At 50.9% G+C, this 15,163-nt stretch overlaps 1 protein-coding gene across 3 annotated transcripts in view; it reads left to right on the top strand.

Annotated features, from left to right (window-relative positions):
• The window catches only part of EPHX1 (epoxide hydrolase 1), a 325,954-nt gene that overhangs the window by 232,147 nt on the left and 78,644 nt on the right, over positions 1-15,163 (top strand). For all 3 annotated transcript variants that reach the window (XM_069608697.1, XM_069608698.1, XM_069608699.1), the window contains one exon: positions 131-260. In XM_069608697.1, coding sequence (XP_069464798.1) covers positions 131-260 — 130 coding nt within the window. The remainder of the gene's footprint in view (positions 1-130; positions 261-15,163) is intronic.

Below are 15,163 nucleotides of genomic sequence, written 5' to 3'. Positions count from 1 at the left end.
TCTAGAGCTCTGCCAGTGGGCTCAGACGCAGGCTCCAGGTTTAGAATTCTCAGTGCTGCTGTGAACACGTCACTTCCCGCCGCTGCTGTAGTCCTTCCTCTAAACTTAATGCCATTTCCTCTTGCCTCAGGGTGCGATTCTGTGGCTGTTGCCCGTATCTTCTACAAACTGATGATGAGGCTGGGTTTCCGTGAATTCTATGCCCAAGGCGGAGACTGGGGATCGCAAATCTGTACAATCATCTCCCAACTGGCTCCCAGGTAAGCGTCTGATTTTTCCTTTTCCGTTTCTGCTAAAAAGTAGTGTGGCAGTAGCAGTAACACTTGGGTGTCATCTTCGTAGGTGTTTAAGAATTGCGTATAATTCATGGTCTTCTAGGTGCTTCCAAGTCCCAAAGTACATGGGTCAACCATTCCTTCATTCTAGATACAGGTCATGAAGATTAATATAGTACAGCTCTTCCCAGGGACAGACACCAGGTAGAATGAATGGCTCCAAGGCTATTAGTGATTCTGCAGCAGCCTTGGATGTAGTCTTTGTTCCCACTTTGCATCTCATTTTTAATGTAGCCTAGTTAATGACCCGCCACAAGTAGCAAGTGGTCATTATCCAAGTGATAATGGACCCCCCCCACCCTCTTCTCCCCAAAGTCTATGCGGCTAATAGCACACGCTGCTAGTAGAAATGCATGGTTTGGAGCTTTTGGTTGTGAAGTAAAAAGTGGTGCTTTAAGATTGAGTAAAGTAAAGGGAAACCTAGTAAATTTCAATGTGATTTTTAAAAATTATTTTTGTAGCATTTAAATAACTTGGTTGTCTACATAGGTTTAGCATTTTAATTGCAACTTGGTTGAACATAAGCATGTATTAGGTGTCCTGTAAAGTAAATGGTTTCTCTATAAGAAAGTGAATTTTTCCTATGCTTTCTCTATCCTATGTTATATAGCATGTTGGCGCACAAAAAGGTCCTCCCGGAAAGCAAGTGTCAAGTTGAAACAATCTTGCCTGGAAATTGTCCTATTTCCCCATCTGTTTCTGAAGACAGAATGTTCATAATACAGTCAATAGCAGTAGTTTTGGCTGCACTTTAAACATTCTGATTGGCTGGGAGGTCAGTGACTATCTCCATGTGCTGATATTTATTGAAGCTTGCACACCATAGATATTGGTCGTTTTTAGAGAAACAAAATTTCGAATGGATTGTGTCCTCCAACGCATTCCACATCTTTGACATGTAATGTCCACAGCTGTGCTTTTACGGACATTTTTCGGCACAGGGCGTCCTACGTCGATGGCGTTTGGTCTATGTCCCTCGAAGGCCTGTGTTGAGGGTGACGTCATCGGATGTTATAAGTATCAGGCACAGCGCCCTTAGCCTCGGTTCTGTTTTTTCTGCAAACGTGTTTGCTTCGAGAACTCGGTGTGCCTCGTGTCTTCTGCTTCTACCCCACCGACCCTGCGGTCTGGCTTAAAAAAATGGCAGGACTGTAAGTCCAAGATGTCCATCATGGACCCGCACTTTATCTGCTTGTGGTCTCTAGGCGAGAGTCACGACAGACGACTGCTCGAAGTGCCAGTTGTTGTCTGCCAAGGCCTTGCGGGAGCGTAAGGGGAAATTGCAGGTTGGTCGGGTGTCCAAACCCCGTAAATCCAGAAAGACTACTGGTCTTTCCACTGACGACTCGAGCAGTGACTCTCCCCGTCGGAGGGAGTCCAGTGGATCTCGGTCCCGAAGTGGTTCCCGTCACTCGTCCTTGTTGAGCCACTCCCAGAAGCTCAGTCACTGTTCGCCTTCCCTGTTGGATGATGGCTCAGCGAGGAAAGTGGCTTCTCCCACTAAATCCTCTACTCCTGAGGAATGGGAGGCACTCTGGGAGAAAATGCTTGAGATTTTTCAATCTCAATGCACTGTTCCGTCCGCGACTTCGGTTGAAGCCGGCAGGGAACGGTCTTGGTCTGACGCTTGCACGCCGTCGGGCCCGGGCAGTCGGCGTGATAAACATCTGGAACAGTCTAGGTCCCGTTCGGACAAGGCTCCGGTACATAGCCCTAGAGACTTCCCAGATCCTCGTTGCGGTCTTCGTCCCCAACAAAACAGTCGAAGTCTGGGAAGGTGTTGAGGAAGGCGTTGCGCCGTGTCCATCGAGTACAGCTGTCGGTGCCTTGCCCTCGGAGCTCTTGTCGTAGCCGTCGGCGCCCTCCACGCCATCGGGGCCTAAAGGCCAGAATTTGCCGTTGGAGGCCCCTGTGGCTGTGGATCCTCAGAGAAAGGCTCTAAGACTGTTAAGCCTATTCTTGAATCCAGGTCTGCTCCTGTGCCTCGGAAGGAGTTTTCATTCTCTACAGAACATATGAGGAGAGGAGGAGAGGTCTGTTGTGGAGTTGGAGCTTTTTGATATTCCTGGTGAAACACCTGAAGTTCCTTACATTGTCTCTTCTGAGGACAGTCAGATGGAGGATCTGCCTCAGTCTTTCCATGTTGCCAGTGGCCTTGACACATCTGAAATGGAGTTTGGTAGGCCAGAGCCTGGGGCTCATGCTGAAACCTCCTATAGGAGGTTGATGTCGAGAGTTACGGAGTACTTGGGGTGGTCCGGCACTGCAGTTGAATTCGATCAGGGTGACCTCCCTGACATTTTAGATCAGGATCCTTCCACTGACGCAGTGTTGTGGCTGCTACTTGGAACATCCCGGAGTCTCTTCCGGCGGTCAACAAGCCGGTGACTAAGAAATACTACCCATCCAGTAGCGACCCCTGCTACCTATCCACACACCCCACTCCTGAGAGTTTGCTGGTTCAGGTGGCCACGGCCACCTCAAGGCAGGCGGTGTACCCTACCATCCCTCCTGGTGGGGACAAGAAGTGCTTTGATGGATGGGCACGCAAGGTATTTTCGGCTGGGAGTAGGGCACTGTAATCAGCCTACTCCACCTGTGCCTTAGCAGAATTTTCACACTCTGTGGAATTGTCTCTCTGGCGCCTGAGCATATTCCCCAAGGGGAAGAAAGGGATGGGTTTCTTGCTAATGCCATCCTGTACAAGAATGCCATGTGTGAATCCCTTCAGTCTGGGTTGGACACGGCTGATAGTGTCAGCTGGTCCATGGCTGCGAGCACCGTGATACGCAGGTTTGCGTGGTTGCGGAAATCAGGGTTTGCACCGGATGTGCAGGCCTGTCTTCGCAACATGCCCTTTGACGGTTCTCATTTGTTTGGCAGCAAGGCTGACGAGAGCCTTGAGAGGTTGCAGACCTCCAAAGCAGCTGTGAATCTTTGGGTGCAGCTGTGCGTCAACCTCTGCCTTTTTGTCCTAGGGGACAACAGTGAAGGCGTGGTTCCTTTCGTTACTACTTCTTTTGGTATAGCGAGAGGAGCGGCCAGTCAAAGGGGCTACCGTAGAGTTCATCATGGTGGACTGGGAAGAGGTGCCAAAGCCGCTCAAGCAGCTGCCTCTTTGCCTTCAGGCACTGCCACAACCGATCCAAAACAGCTATGAGGCCAGGTCCCATTGTTCACCGGTTGGGGGCAGACTGTCTCGGCATCTCCAAGAGTGGCGAGCCATTACTTCAGATGTGTGGGTTCTGGAAACAATAGGTCACGGCTGCTGCCTACCCTCCCTAAATCGGCCTCACGACAATCCACCGGGGAAGCTCTTTGAAGATTCCGGATCCACTCCTTGTGCAGGAAATCTTGAGCCTGCTGTTGAAAGGCGCTATAGGTATTCCCCAAATGTTTTGATTCCCAAGAAAGACAGAGGACCGAGACCCATCTTGGACTTGCGTTGCTTGAACAAGTTCCTTGGGAAGAACAAGTTCAAGATAGTCACTCTTTCTCAGGTCCTTCAGTCCCTTCGACTTCAGGATTGGTTGGTGTCACTGGAACTACAGGATGCCTATTTTCATGTGCCGATCCATATAAAGCACAGAAAATACCTGAGGTTTGTGGTTGGCAACTCGCACTTTCGAGTCCTGCCATTTGGGTTGACCTCTGCCCAGATGGTCTTCACCAAGCTCATGGTGGTGGTGGCAGCGTATCCCAGGAGAAGGGGGGGGGGGGTGCACGCCTACCCCTACCCCTACCTGGACGACTGGCTGTTCCGAGCATCTTGGATCAGCTCAGCCACATCTGCCACTCCCTTCACAAGCTGGGCTTCTCTCTCAATTTCAAGAAGTCGCACATGACACCTTCCCAACAGCTCCAGTACATCGGGGCTGTATTGGACACATCCTTGGGGGAGTGCTTGCCCCCAAGGTGAGGGCTCATCACATTGTCCAGATGGTCAACAAATGTAAACATGCCCAGAGTGTCCCGGGTTTTACAAATTTAAGGTTGCTCTGCCTCATGGCATTCCGCGTTTTTCTGTGCCAAAGGCCAGACTGAGGATGAGATCCCTTCAATGGGCTCTCAAGAAGCAGTGGTTGCAGTTCTCAGGCAAAATGTCAGATCTCCTTCAGATTCTGCTCAGTCTCACAGATCTTCTGTGGTGGGCCAGCAAAGGGATCTGATGGAGAGCCTTTTTGGCAACCGTGGCCAGTGGATACAGTAGTGACAGATGCTTCCCTCACAGGATGGGGAGCTCACACCAACGAGCTGACCACCAGAGGTCCTTGGTCTCCGGAGTCCAAACTCCACATAAATCTTTTGGAGCCGAGGGCCATCAGGCTAGCCTGAAGGCTTTTCTGCCGTTTGTGCAAGGGAAGTGTCCTGATCATGACGGACAACACAGTGGTCATGCATTACCTCAACAAGAAGGGAGGTGTAGGTTCACTCCCGCAGTGCAGAGGTACAGCTGTGGTTCTGGGTGATCCAGCAAGGAATCTCACTCTCGGCAGTTCATCTGGCAGGAGAGGAGAATGCAGCGGCGGACGCTCTCAGCAGGCAGAGCGCAGTCTCACACGAGTGGGAGTTAGTTCAGGAAGTCCTTCAGGAGATCTTCGCCCTTTGGGGAACCCCTCAAGTGGCTCTGTTCATGACCGGTGCCAACCGAAAGTGCGAGAGATATTGCTCAAGGGAATTTCCTCCGAGAGTAGCTTTGGGGGGCGGGGGGGGGATGTGTTTGTTGTGGATTGATCTATTCCTACTTCTGTACGCGTTTCCTCCGGTCCCAGTCATTCCTCAGGTTCTAAGGAGGTTACAGAGGTTTGGGTCCCACATGATCCTAATTGCTCTGGATTGGGCCGGGAGAGCGTGGTACCCGGACTTTATAGAAATGTGCATCTGTCCTCCACCCTGTCTTTCCCACAGAGAGGAATATATATATTTCTCTGAGGCTTGTGGAATCTGCTCAGATCACATGCTGTGCATAGGCCGACATCTAGTGGAAACTGCAGAGTATTAGTTTGTTTTTTTGAAACTCGAAAATGGGCGTCGACCCAGGGCGTGCCAGTAATACTATCCCTAGAGTGACGTCCACTGTACCCATGATCCCTCCCGTGTGTAGGACCCTCAGATTGTTTTTATCCGCTATACTTGTCTGAAGCATCCCACGGAGTTCCCTGGCTTTAGTCATAATTTGCTAAATATACATTTCCCCGTTTTCTTCAATACCCACGTCGAGTCATCGGAATCCGAAGCTCGACGCCGGACTGCAGAAGAAAACTGGCGTCGAACTACACGACGGACTTTGGGCCTCGGAAGGCCTCTGGCCTCGGACCGGGCCTCGAAAGGCCTCTGGCCGCGGCCCTGTACAAGTAGGGAGAGCGGGGGGTGGTACATACTCTTCACTCACATATATTTTCATATATATATTCCTACACACTAGCCCGCTGCCACAGGGTGCGTATAGAGGGTACCCCTTTCCAATTTTGCCCCAAGTGCAACCGCAAGTACTCTTGGGTTGACAGACACGCCACCTGTAACCTCTGCCTGCCGAGGGACCAACCGGAGGCGAATTGCAGAGCCTGTTGCTGGTTCAAAGCTAAAACTTGAAAGGACCGTTGGATCAAACGTTGGGCCCACCATGCCAGGCAACGAGAGGCCATGGAAGAGGAGGGCGCCTTCAGTGATGGCAGTGACGCCGTACTATCGGACGGCGAGGGCAATGTGGCGTTGAAAGACAGCCAAGCGCAAGTCCCCGACCTCGGAAGGTTGTCCAGCAGGGCAGCACTGGGGAAAACACCCGGCGACACAAGCGCTACCCACACCACTTACACTAAGCACTCGAAGTCCAACCGAGACTCGATGCACACATCGAGTTCTCGGAAAGAGGCACACAGAGAATGGTCCACCGAATCTGTGTCCTCTGGGCGTTCTCGATCAAGATCGCTGCATGACACCAGGCAACTATCCACTGTTGCCAAGAGGGCCTCACTTACTAAAGTAATGGAGGTTCGATCGTACGAAGACAACCTCCATCCCCAGGCCGCTCTCCAGGAGTCGGTGTCAGCAACTGCTCGACGCCTACGCCCGTGTCCCGACGTACTCAATCTACGGAAAGGGACACTACCCCTGAATCTCGACGCCAGATGTCAAAAAGCTCTGAAAAGGTGAAAACCCCAGGGAACCACTCTTCCACTCATGGGGATGGGGGGACAACAGAAGAAGCCTTCTTAACCTTCCTCTACACCACAGATACCTAAGGACAGCTCCAAGTCCTCTGTTAAACATTCTAAGACCCCTGCACAAGCCTATAGGTCCAGTCAGGAGATTGCAGGGAAACGCCCCCAAGAGAGGGTAATTCCCAGCTCAAAACAATGGTCCAGTGAGGACATAGACAGTTATGTCCAGAATGTCATCCCTAGCAGACTTCTATGCCAAGAATCAAGAGCACTTCCTCTCTTATACCCCGGACGGGGCCACTCCCTCAGGGTCTAGGGACCCGCAACCCCCTGGTAAAAAAACCTTGAGTTGAGGCACCAACACAAGGTCGGTCTTCTGACCCTTTTTACGTACAGCCATACTCTCAGTATAATGAGGATCCACTACAGGTTGAGGATCCAGAATTGGCAGCATTGGATGACCAAACTGGGGCGGACAACTATGGGGATGACGAGTACCAAGACGAGGACGAAGATAACCCAGAAGTCTACAGAGTAGACTCTCCAGTCAACAACCAACCTCTACTAAATGAGTTTTTTTTCCAAAGCGTCGGAACACTTCTGCATAGATATTCAGGGAGCTCAGGAGGAAAGGGGACTTCGCCAAGGAATTAGTGGGAGAGAAGAGACCCATTCCCTATTCTCAAATCTATACAAAGGAGGATTGATCCTTCCCTTCTAAATCCCAACCTCACCAGGGCAGTGAACCCCAGGATCAAAAAGTTGTTCAGAGCAGCCCAGTCAGACCCGCTGTATATAAGGGGGCAACTGAAACCGGACTCCCTGGTAGTCAAGAATACCCGAAAGAGGGCGGGAACGCCCCTATCAGCGTCTGAGGCTCCCCCCGACAAGCAAAAAGATCTATTGGTTGGGAAGGAAGGTAGCCTCCACTTCCGCCTACCAGGCAAGGATTGCCAACTCCACCACTCTGCTGGCTAGTTACAACTGCCACCAGTGGGAACAAGTGGCTGCACTCATCGACTCTGCACTGGAACCTTTAAAGAGCCAGTTGGCACAGGTTGCGTCGGAGGGGAGGGCTGTGTCCGGTTGCATCCTTAAGGCAACCTTTGATGCCGTGGATAACGCCGCCAGGCTAATAGCAGAGAGCACTGTTATTAAAAGGCATGTTTGGTTAAGGCAGTCAGGGTTTAAACCCGAGACACAAGCATCCTTAATAGACAAACTGGTGGAGCCTGATCTACTGTTTGGCAAGGTGGTAGAGGACGCTTTAAAAAATGCCAAAGATGAGTATGAGACTCTAAAGTCCCTGGGACAGTTGACCAACAAACCCCCTAATCAAAGAGGGAATGGCAATTTTCTTCGCCCATGCGGCCAAAATTCTCAAAAAGGCTCCAACTATTCTCAGGGGCAGGGCACACGATGGGGTAATAACCAGCAGTCTACCCAGAGTTACAACAGGGGTAACAAAAGGGGTCGTGGTAAGGGTAGAGGCAGCCCCAGCAGAGGCAGCACGCCTCCCGCAAAGCAGTGACGCCGAGATCAGTGTCCCTTCCCACGCATCACCAGTAGTGGGACGCATTACCACCTTCATCCAAGCTTGGGAAGGGATCACATAAGACAGATGAGTGCTGCCCACAGTGTCCGCAGGATACTGCATAGAACTGCTCGAGCGTCCCCGAAACCACCCTCCGTGACAAAAGGTACATTCCCTAGACCACCAGAAGATCCTCCTCGAGGAGATCGTCAATCTTCTAGAAAAGGACGCGATCAAACTCGTCCCGGGCAAACAGGTAAACAAGGGTATTTATTCAACTTACTTCCTTGTGCCAAAAAAAGTCTTAGAATTACGCCCTGCAAACAAGTATGTCAAGCCCCAAAATTTCTGCATGACTACTCTCCAAGAGGTAATCCCCCTCCTAAAAAATGGGATTACATGGCAACACTGGACATGAAAGATGCCTATTTTCATATTTCCATGATCCCAGTGCACAGAAGATTCTTGCGCTTCAAGGTGGACAGCCAGCACTACCAGTTCAAGGTGCTGCCCTTCGGTATAGCCTCGGCTTCAAGGGTATTCACCAAGGTTCTGACGGTGGTGGCGGCACACATCCCAGTGTACCCTTACCTGCACGACTGGCTCATCACGGGGGAGACCCCAGCAATTTGCAGTTCAAACATTCAAAGAACGATCGACCTCCTCTTCGAATTGGGTTTCACCATAAACGAGAAAAAATCAAGCCTGGTGCCATGCACCTCCAAACAGTTCCTAGGAGCTGTACTAAACACTCAAGAGGGGTTGGCCTTTTCATCAGAGGAAAGAATTCGGAACGTACTACTGCAGATTCCTCAATATCAGTCCGGTCGCCAGATAACGGTACGCAAAGCGATGCGTTTGCTAGGCATGATGGCGTCATGTATTTACCTGGTCGCCCACGTGCGCCTGCGTCCCATGCAATAATGGTTGGCCAGACAGTGGTCTCGGGCAAGTGGTCAGTGGGACGATCTAGTGGTTGATTCGCCAACACTAGTACAAAGTCTTCACTGGTGGACAAGAGAGAACTTGTCAAAGGGGAAAGCCTTTTACGATCCAGAGGTTCAAGCTGTAGTCACTACAGACGCATCCCTATCAGGGTGGGGAGCACACCTCCTACACAGCGCAGGGTCTCTGGTCTCAGACAGTGGCCAAGAATCCTATCAATCTGCTAGAGCTTCTAGCAGTATTCAGAGCGCTTCAAGCGTTCAAGCCCCACCTGTTAAACCTGTCAGTGCAGAGCCTAACGGACAGCAAAACTGCAATGTTCTACCTAAATGAGCAGGGAGGGACTCGTTCGCCAAATCTGCCCAAGCTTGCCCAGAAAATGCGTCTATGGGCACTCAGACGGAAAACATTTACCTGTCATCGCAACATGTTCCAGGGATCTCCATTCTCTAGCAGACGCCTTGAGCAGAGATCCTCTCCCACAAGAACACGAGTGGTCGCTAAACAGTCGTAGAAGACATCTTCTCACGGTGGGGTTTCCCCACTACAGACCTATTCGTCACAAGCGAAAACAATGTCCAGGATTCGCATCCAGGTTCCCACAGCCACACTCCACAAGGAACGCCCTATGGATGGATGGATGGATGGATGGATTGGTCGGGGATGTTTGCCTACGCTTTTCCACCAACCCCCCTTATGAGGAAGGTGGTCAACAAGATGCACAGGGAATCGACAACGCTCATCCTAGTTGCTCCCATGTGGGCGAGGCAACCGTGGTTCCTGCAACCTATGCAGACTAGCCGTGTGCGAACCCATCAGACTCCTGTGCTGGCACAATCTACTGTCCCAGCACCAAGGACAAACAGTACACCCACAACCCAACTCGATGAACCTGAAGCATGGCTCCTGAGGTCCTAGAGTTTGGACATCTCATATTACCACAGAGATGTATGGATATCCTAAAGGAATCTAGGAAACCAAACACAAGCTACTGTTACTTTGATAAATGGAAAAGATTTGTTGTCTGGTGCCAGAATAAGCAATTCAACCCAGTTGATTGTACTCCTTCCAATATTGTCACCTACATGCTCCACCTGCTGGACACAGGCCTTGTATTCAACTCACTCAAGGTACATCTGGCAGCGATATCTGCCTACACCACTTCCCACAGCAAGGTTTTGTGGTGGAAAGTACCAGTGGTGAAGGCCTTCATGGAAGGGGTAAAGAGACTCTACCCTCCAATCTCTAACCCACCACCGGGTTGGGACCTTAATGTGGTGCTTGCTAAGCTCATGGGCCCACCATTTGAACCCATCCATAAAGCCAGTCTCAAACACCAGACCTATAAAACTGCCTTCTTAGTAGCCATTACATCCATAAGAAGGGTCAGTGAAATTCAGGCTCTGTCAGTGCAGGATCCTTTCTTTACTGTTCATAAGGATAAAGTGGTTCTACGTACACACCCTAGGTTCTTGCCTAAGTTTATTTCAAAATTCCACTTGAACCAGTCCATTGAGCTGCCAGCTTTTTTCGAAGAACCCAAAAGCACTGCTGAGGTGAAACTACACACTCTAGATGTGCTAAGAGCGGTCCTCTACTATGTAAAAGAGACCAGACCGCTAAGAAAAACAGATCAACTGTTTGTCTCCATAGCTACAGGCAAAGAGGGAGATCGCGTCTCTAAAGGTGCCATCTCTAAGTGGATTGTAAATTGTATCCAACTGTGTTACTCCTTTTCTGAAATAACTGCTTTTTACGCCTAGAGCCCACTCTACAAGAGGCATTGGGGCCACTCTAGCTTTCATTGCAAATGTACCCCTTGACACCATTTGCGAAGCAGCTACTTGGAGCTCTATTCACACTTTTACTCAGCACTACTGCATTGACACTCATTCCAAGACAGATACCCAAGTGGGACAAGCGGTTCTAAGACATTTGTTTGCTCAGGACCCTTCTCACATCCCACCTCCTTCTAATACTTCTCGCTAATCTATGCACAGCATGTGATCTAAGCAGATTCCACAAGCCTCAGAAGAGCTACATTACTCAACGTAATCGTATTTCTGATGCTTGTATCTGCTTAGATTCACATGCGACCCACCCTTCCTCCCCTCTGAGAGAAGGCGCATGGATGCTGGTAGTTTTATCTTCCTTCTATCTGCTTGGATAATCTGTACTCGCGCTACTCTTCATGCTACCTCTTGTCAGAAAAAATACAATCTGAGGGACCTACACGCGTGAGGGATCATGGGTACAGTGGACGTCACACTAGAGATAGTATTACTGGCACGCCATGTGTCGACACCCATTTTTGAGTTTCGAAAAACAAACTGTAATACTCTGCAGCTTCCACTAAATGTCGGCCTATGCACAGCATGTGAATCTAAGCAGATACAAGCATCAGAAATACGATTGCGGTGAGTAATGTAGCTCATATATATATATATATCTCCCTCTAACTCTCCCTCTCATGGAATACTCTGATTCCCAGATACTGGAATGATCCCTCTCCCATTTTATTCCCAACTCTGGTAGTGCCTCCCGTGGGCTATCTCTTAACCCCCTAACGGGAACAGCACCGATTTTCCCAGATTAATGCGAAAGCCAGACATGAAGCGAACATTTTTCAATATCTTGAGCAACTCTGGAAGATAGATCTTGGGGTTTACCACGTACAACAATAAATTATCCGCATAAAGGGAAACTATATGCCGTTGACCTCCCGCTTCAATTCCTGCCACAGAAACGCTGCCAAGGGCTCCAGGGCCAAGGCAAACCGAATCAGAGAGGCTGAACAACATTGCCGTGTCCCCCTGCCCAGTTCCCATGTCCCAGACACCCAGTTGTTAGTCCTCACCATTGCCATTGGCTTTGTATATAACAGGGCCAACCATCTACATATGTTATCCCCGAACCCGAGTTTCCTCAGCACCCGGAATAGCCACTAAAGAGGCTATCGCCAGCTCCTGCTTCTGCGACTTCACTAAATCCATAACACGATGAAGGCGAGAGATGTTACCAGACTTATTTATTCCTTCCACAAACCTGCATTGGTCCGGGTGGACCAAGTGTGGCGCTACCCCCGCCAGTCTAGCGGCTAGAATCTTCTCCAGAATTTTCCCATAAACATTTAATAGGGATATCGGTCGATACGCCGTGCAGTCCATCGTGTCCTTCCCCTCCTTCAATATCAGTTGATCGATTCCAGGCAATAACCCCTCTGAAAAGCTTCCTCATGTACCTTATGAAGCTGTGGCGCCAGGAGATCAACAAACGTGGAGTAAAACTCCACTGGGAATCCGTCACTACCCGGCGCTGTACCTTTCCTCATTGTGCGAATCGCCCAGCGGATGTCGGCCTCATCGATTGGGTCGTCCAATTCTTCCCATGACTCCCCCCCCCCCCCCCCCAATTTCGGTAACCGTAACAATTCCATGAGGTCCTCTACATCCACGTACCCACCCTCACTTGTATAGAGCGCCTCGTAGAATGCCACAAAGGCTTCATTAATCTCCCTCTGGGTCCCCACTATCTCCCCTGAGTTCGTCCTAATCTGGGTTATAGCCCAACTCGGGTTTTCTTTGCTAATCAGCCAGGCCAATAACGTGCCCGCCTTGTCCCCTTCCCCATGCAGTCTAACGTCCCACCTACCACTATCAAAATGCAACAGATCCGCCAAGATTTCCTGGTAGAGCTCCAACTTCTGCGCCAGGGTCTCCTCACCACAGCGCCCCCTGCCGCCTCCCTATCCAATTCCGCCACCTGAGTCTCCGTTCGCCGCAGCGTGTCCAGGAGCCGCTTACGCATACCTACCATCATGGATAGGCTTCTCCCTCGTATGGTCTTCTTAAAGGCTTCCCAGAGCAACCCTCTGGACTCCACCAACCCCTCATTCAGCTCAAAAGCTGTAATCCGTTCTCTAAGCTCTCTGACGAATGCTCCATCCCCCAATGTCTCTCACTGGAGTCGCCATAACCGCCACGGGGGTCTCTCATTGGTCCCAAATAATAGGGCCACCAAGGGGGAGTGATCTGACAGGGTGTGCCCTAGGTACATTACTTCCTCAAAATACTGGCAATGTTCCCTCCCCGTTGCTATATAGTCCAGGCGCAAGTATGAGCCATGTACGCCCGAGTAATAGGAGTATCCCTTTTCCTCCCCATGTCTCTCCCTCCATACCTCTACCAGATCTAGTTCCCTCATTATCCTATGGAGTGATCTCGTCATACCCTTCTTAGGCAACCCTCTAACCCCCGAACCATCCAATCGCTCATTCAAGTGACAATTGAAATCTCCACCCCATACTAGCATTTCCCCACTGTATACCCCCATCATGAGTAGCACCGACAGAAAATATTCCTTATCTACATTCGGTGCGTATGAATTAACCAAACACATTGTCTTGCCCTCCCATAAACCCTTCACTAGCACCGTTTTACCAATCTCATCCTTCAGCACCACTTCCACCTTCAGTGGTACCCCTCTTGCGACCCAAATAAGCACTCCCCTAGCTTGGGTTGAATCAGTCGTGCCAACTACCTGCCCCCCTCCACCCCCCACAGTTTCCCCAGCTCCTCCTTACCCACGTGCGTCTCCTGCATCAGAGCCACTTGTATCCCTTGCCTCTTCAGGAATACCCCCCCCCCCTTCCCTCCTCCTCCTCTGATGGCTCCCTAACCCCCGGACATTCCATGTCCCAATTTTCAAGCTTCCCATCTATCCTGCTGATACCATCCCTCAAGTTATCTCCTCATCTCTCCCACACATCCCCCTCCCAAACTCTTCCCCCTCCGCCTTCCCCAGTACCTGTACATAGAACCGTCCCTGACCTTGCAATATGCCTTATTACTGCCATATCAATCCTCCCACCTCCTCCTAGTCCCTCAAGCTCCCCCATCCGCACCCATCCCCAACTTGGTGCCCCCAACCCCAGCTCTTCCCTGACCAAACTCCGCCCAACCCTCCCCTCCCACCCTCCTCCTTCCCACCCTCCTCCTTCCCACCCTCCTCCTTCCCCAACTGTCCCTACCCCACGCTCAACCCCCAAACCTCCCCAACTGCCCTAACCAGCTAACCCCATATGGGGCGCTCTCCCACTGTGCAGACCCTATGACTAGGCCGTCCAACCTCCCCTTCTTCCCTCATGGGAAGCAGTCAATGGTGTCAATAACCAGGAGGGGGAGCTCTTCATTGCCCCCCGCTCCATTTATCAGATCCCTATAATGATGCATTCTCCCCCTCCCGGGTACAATTTCCCACCGAAGGCTGGAAGCCAATGGCCAAATCCCCCTTTCCCCAATCATTCCTGCCACCGGGATCGTGCCCCATCCGGATCCTCCTGACTCTGTTAAATTCTATCAGGTGGTACCGAGTCCAGCCAATCCCACACTTTTGGGGAGATGAAAAACAATGACTTCCCTCCTGCTATTACTTTAAGTTTGGCTGGGAAAAAAATAATATATTTCAAATTCAATTCACGAAGCCGACGTCTCACTGTATCGTATGATCTTCTCTGCCGCTGCACCTCCAGGGTGAAGTCCGGGAAGATCTGCAGTTTCGTGTTTCCAATGTCATAGTGGTCCGCCGTCCGAGCATCTTGCAAAATGGCGTTGCGATCCGGAAAATTCATAATCTTTGCCACCATCACTCTCGGTGGGGCCCCCGGTGGGGGAGGTCTGCCCGGCACCCTTTCGGCTCTCTCCACTGTGAAGAAATTCGAGAGGCCCTTGATTCCCAACACTTTCAGAATTAAGTTCTCTACAAACAGTTCTGCACAGGGCCCCTCTTCCCTCTCCGTCTGACATTAGTGTCTGGAGCGCCCCTCTGCATCCTACGCCTTAATTTCCAATGTTCTGGTTGCCCCCACCAACCCTGCCACCTGGTTTTTAAGGGTCTGGATGTCATCCTCCACTGCGCTGACCCTCTGTTCCACCTCTGTGATGCATTTGCACACTTCGCAGAGGTCCGCCCTGACCAGGGAGACATCCGCTCCTACCACCTTAATACTGCATTCCATGGAGGCCTTAGATGACTGTATTGCCTCCAGCGGCGCATCCAGTCTCACCCTCCTCCTTCCACGCCTGCCGCCCCCTATTCCACAGGACGGTCTCCCTCCACCTGTTTCTGCGGCTTACTCTTGACTTCCTCGTATTCTCCATTTTTTTGCTGCTCTCACCCGGACGGTCTTC

Source organism: Ambystoma mexicanum, chromosome 4q, assembly GCF_040938575.1.
Source record: "Ambystoma mexicanum isolate Mex_15411 chromosome 4q, UKY_AmexF1_1, whole genome shotgun sequence".
Lineage (NCBI taxonomy): Eukaryota > Metazoa > Chordata > Amphibia > Caudata > Ambystomatidae > Ambystoma > Ambystoma mexicanum.
The sequence above is the reverse complement of the archived record's forward strand: the minus strand, read 5'-3'. Positions and strand labels throughout refer to the sequence as shown.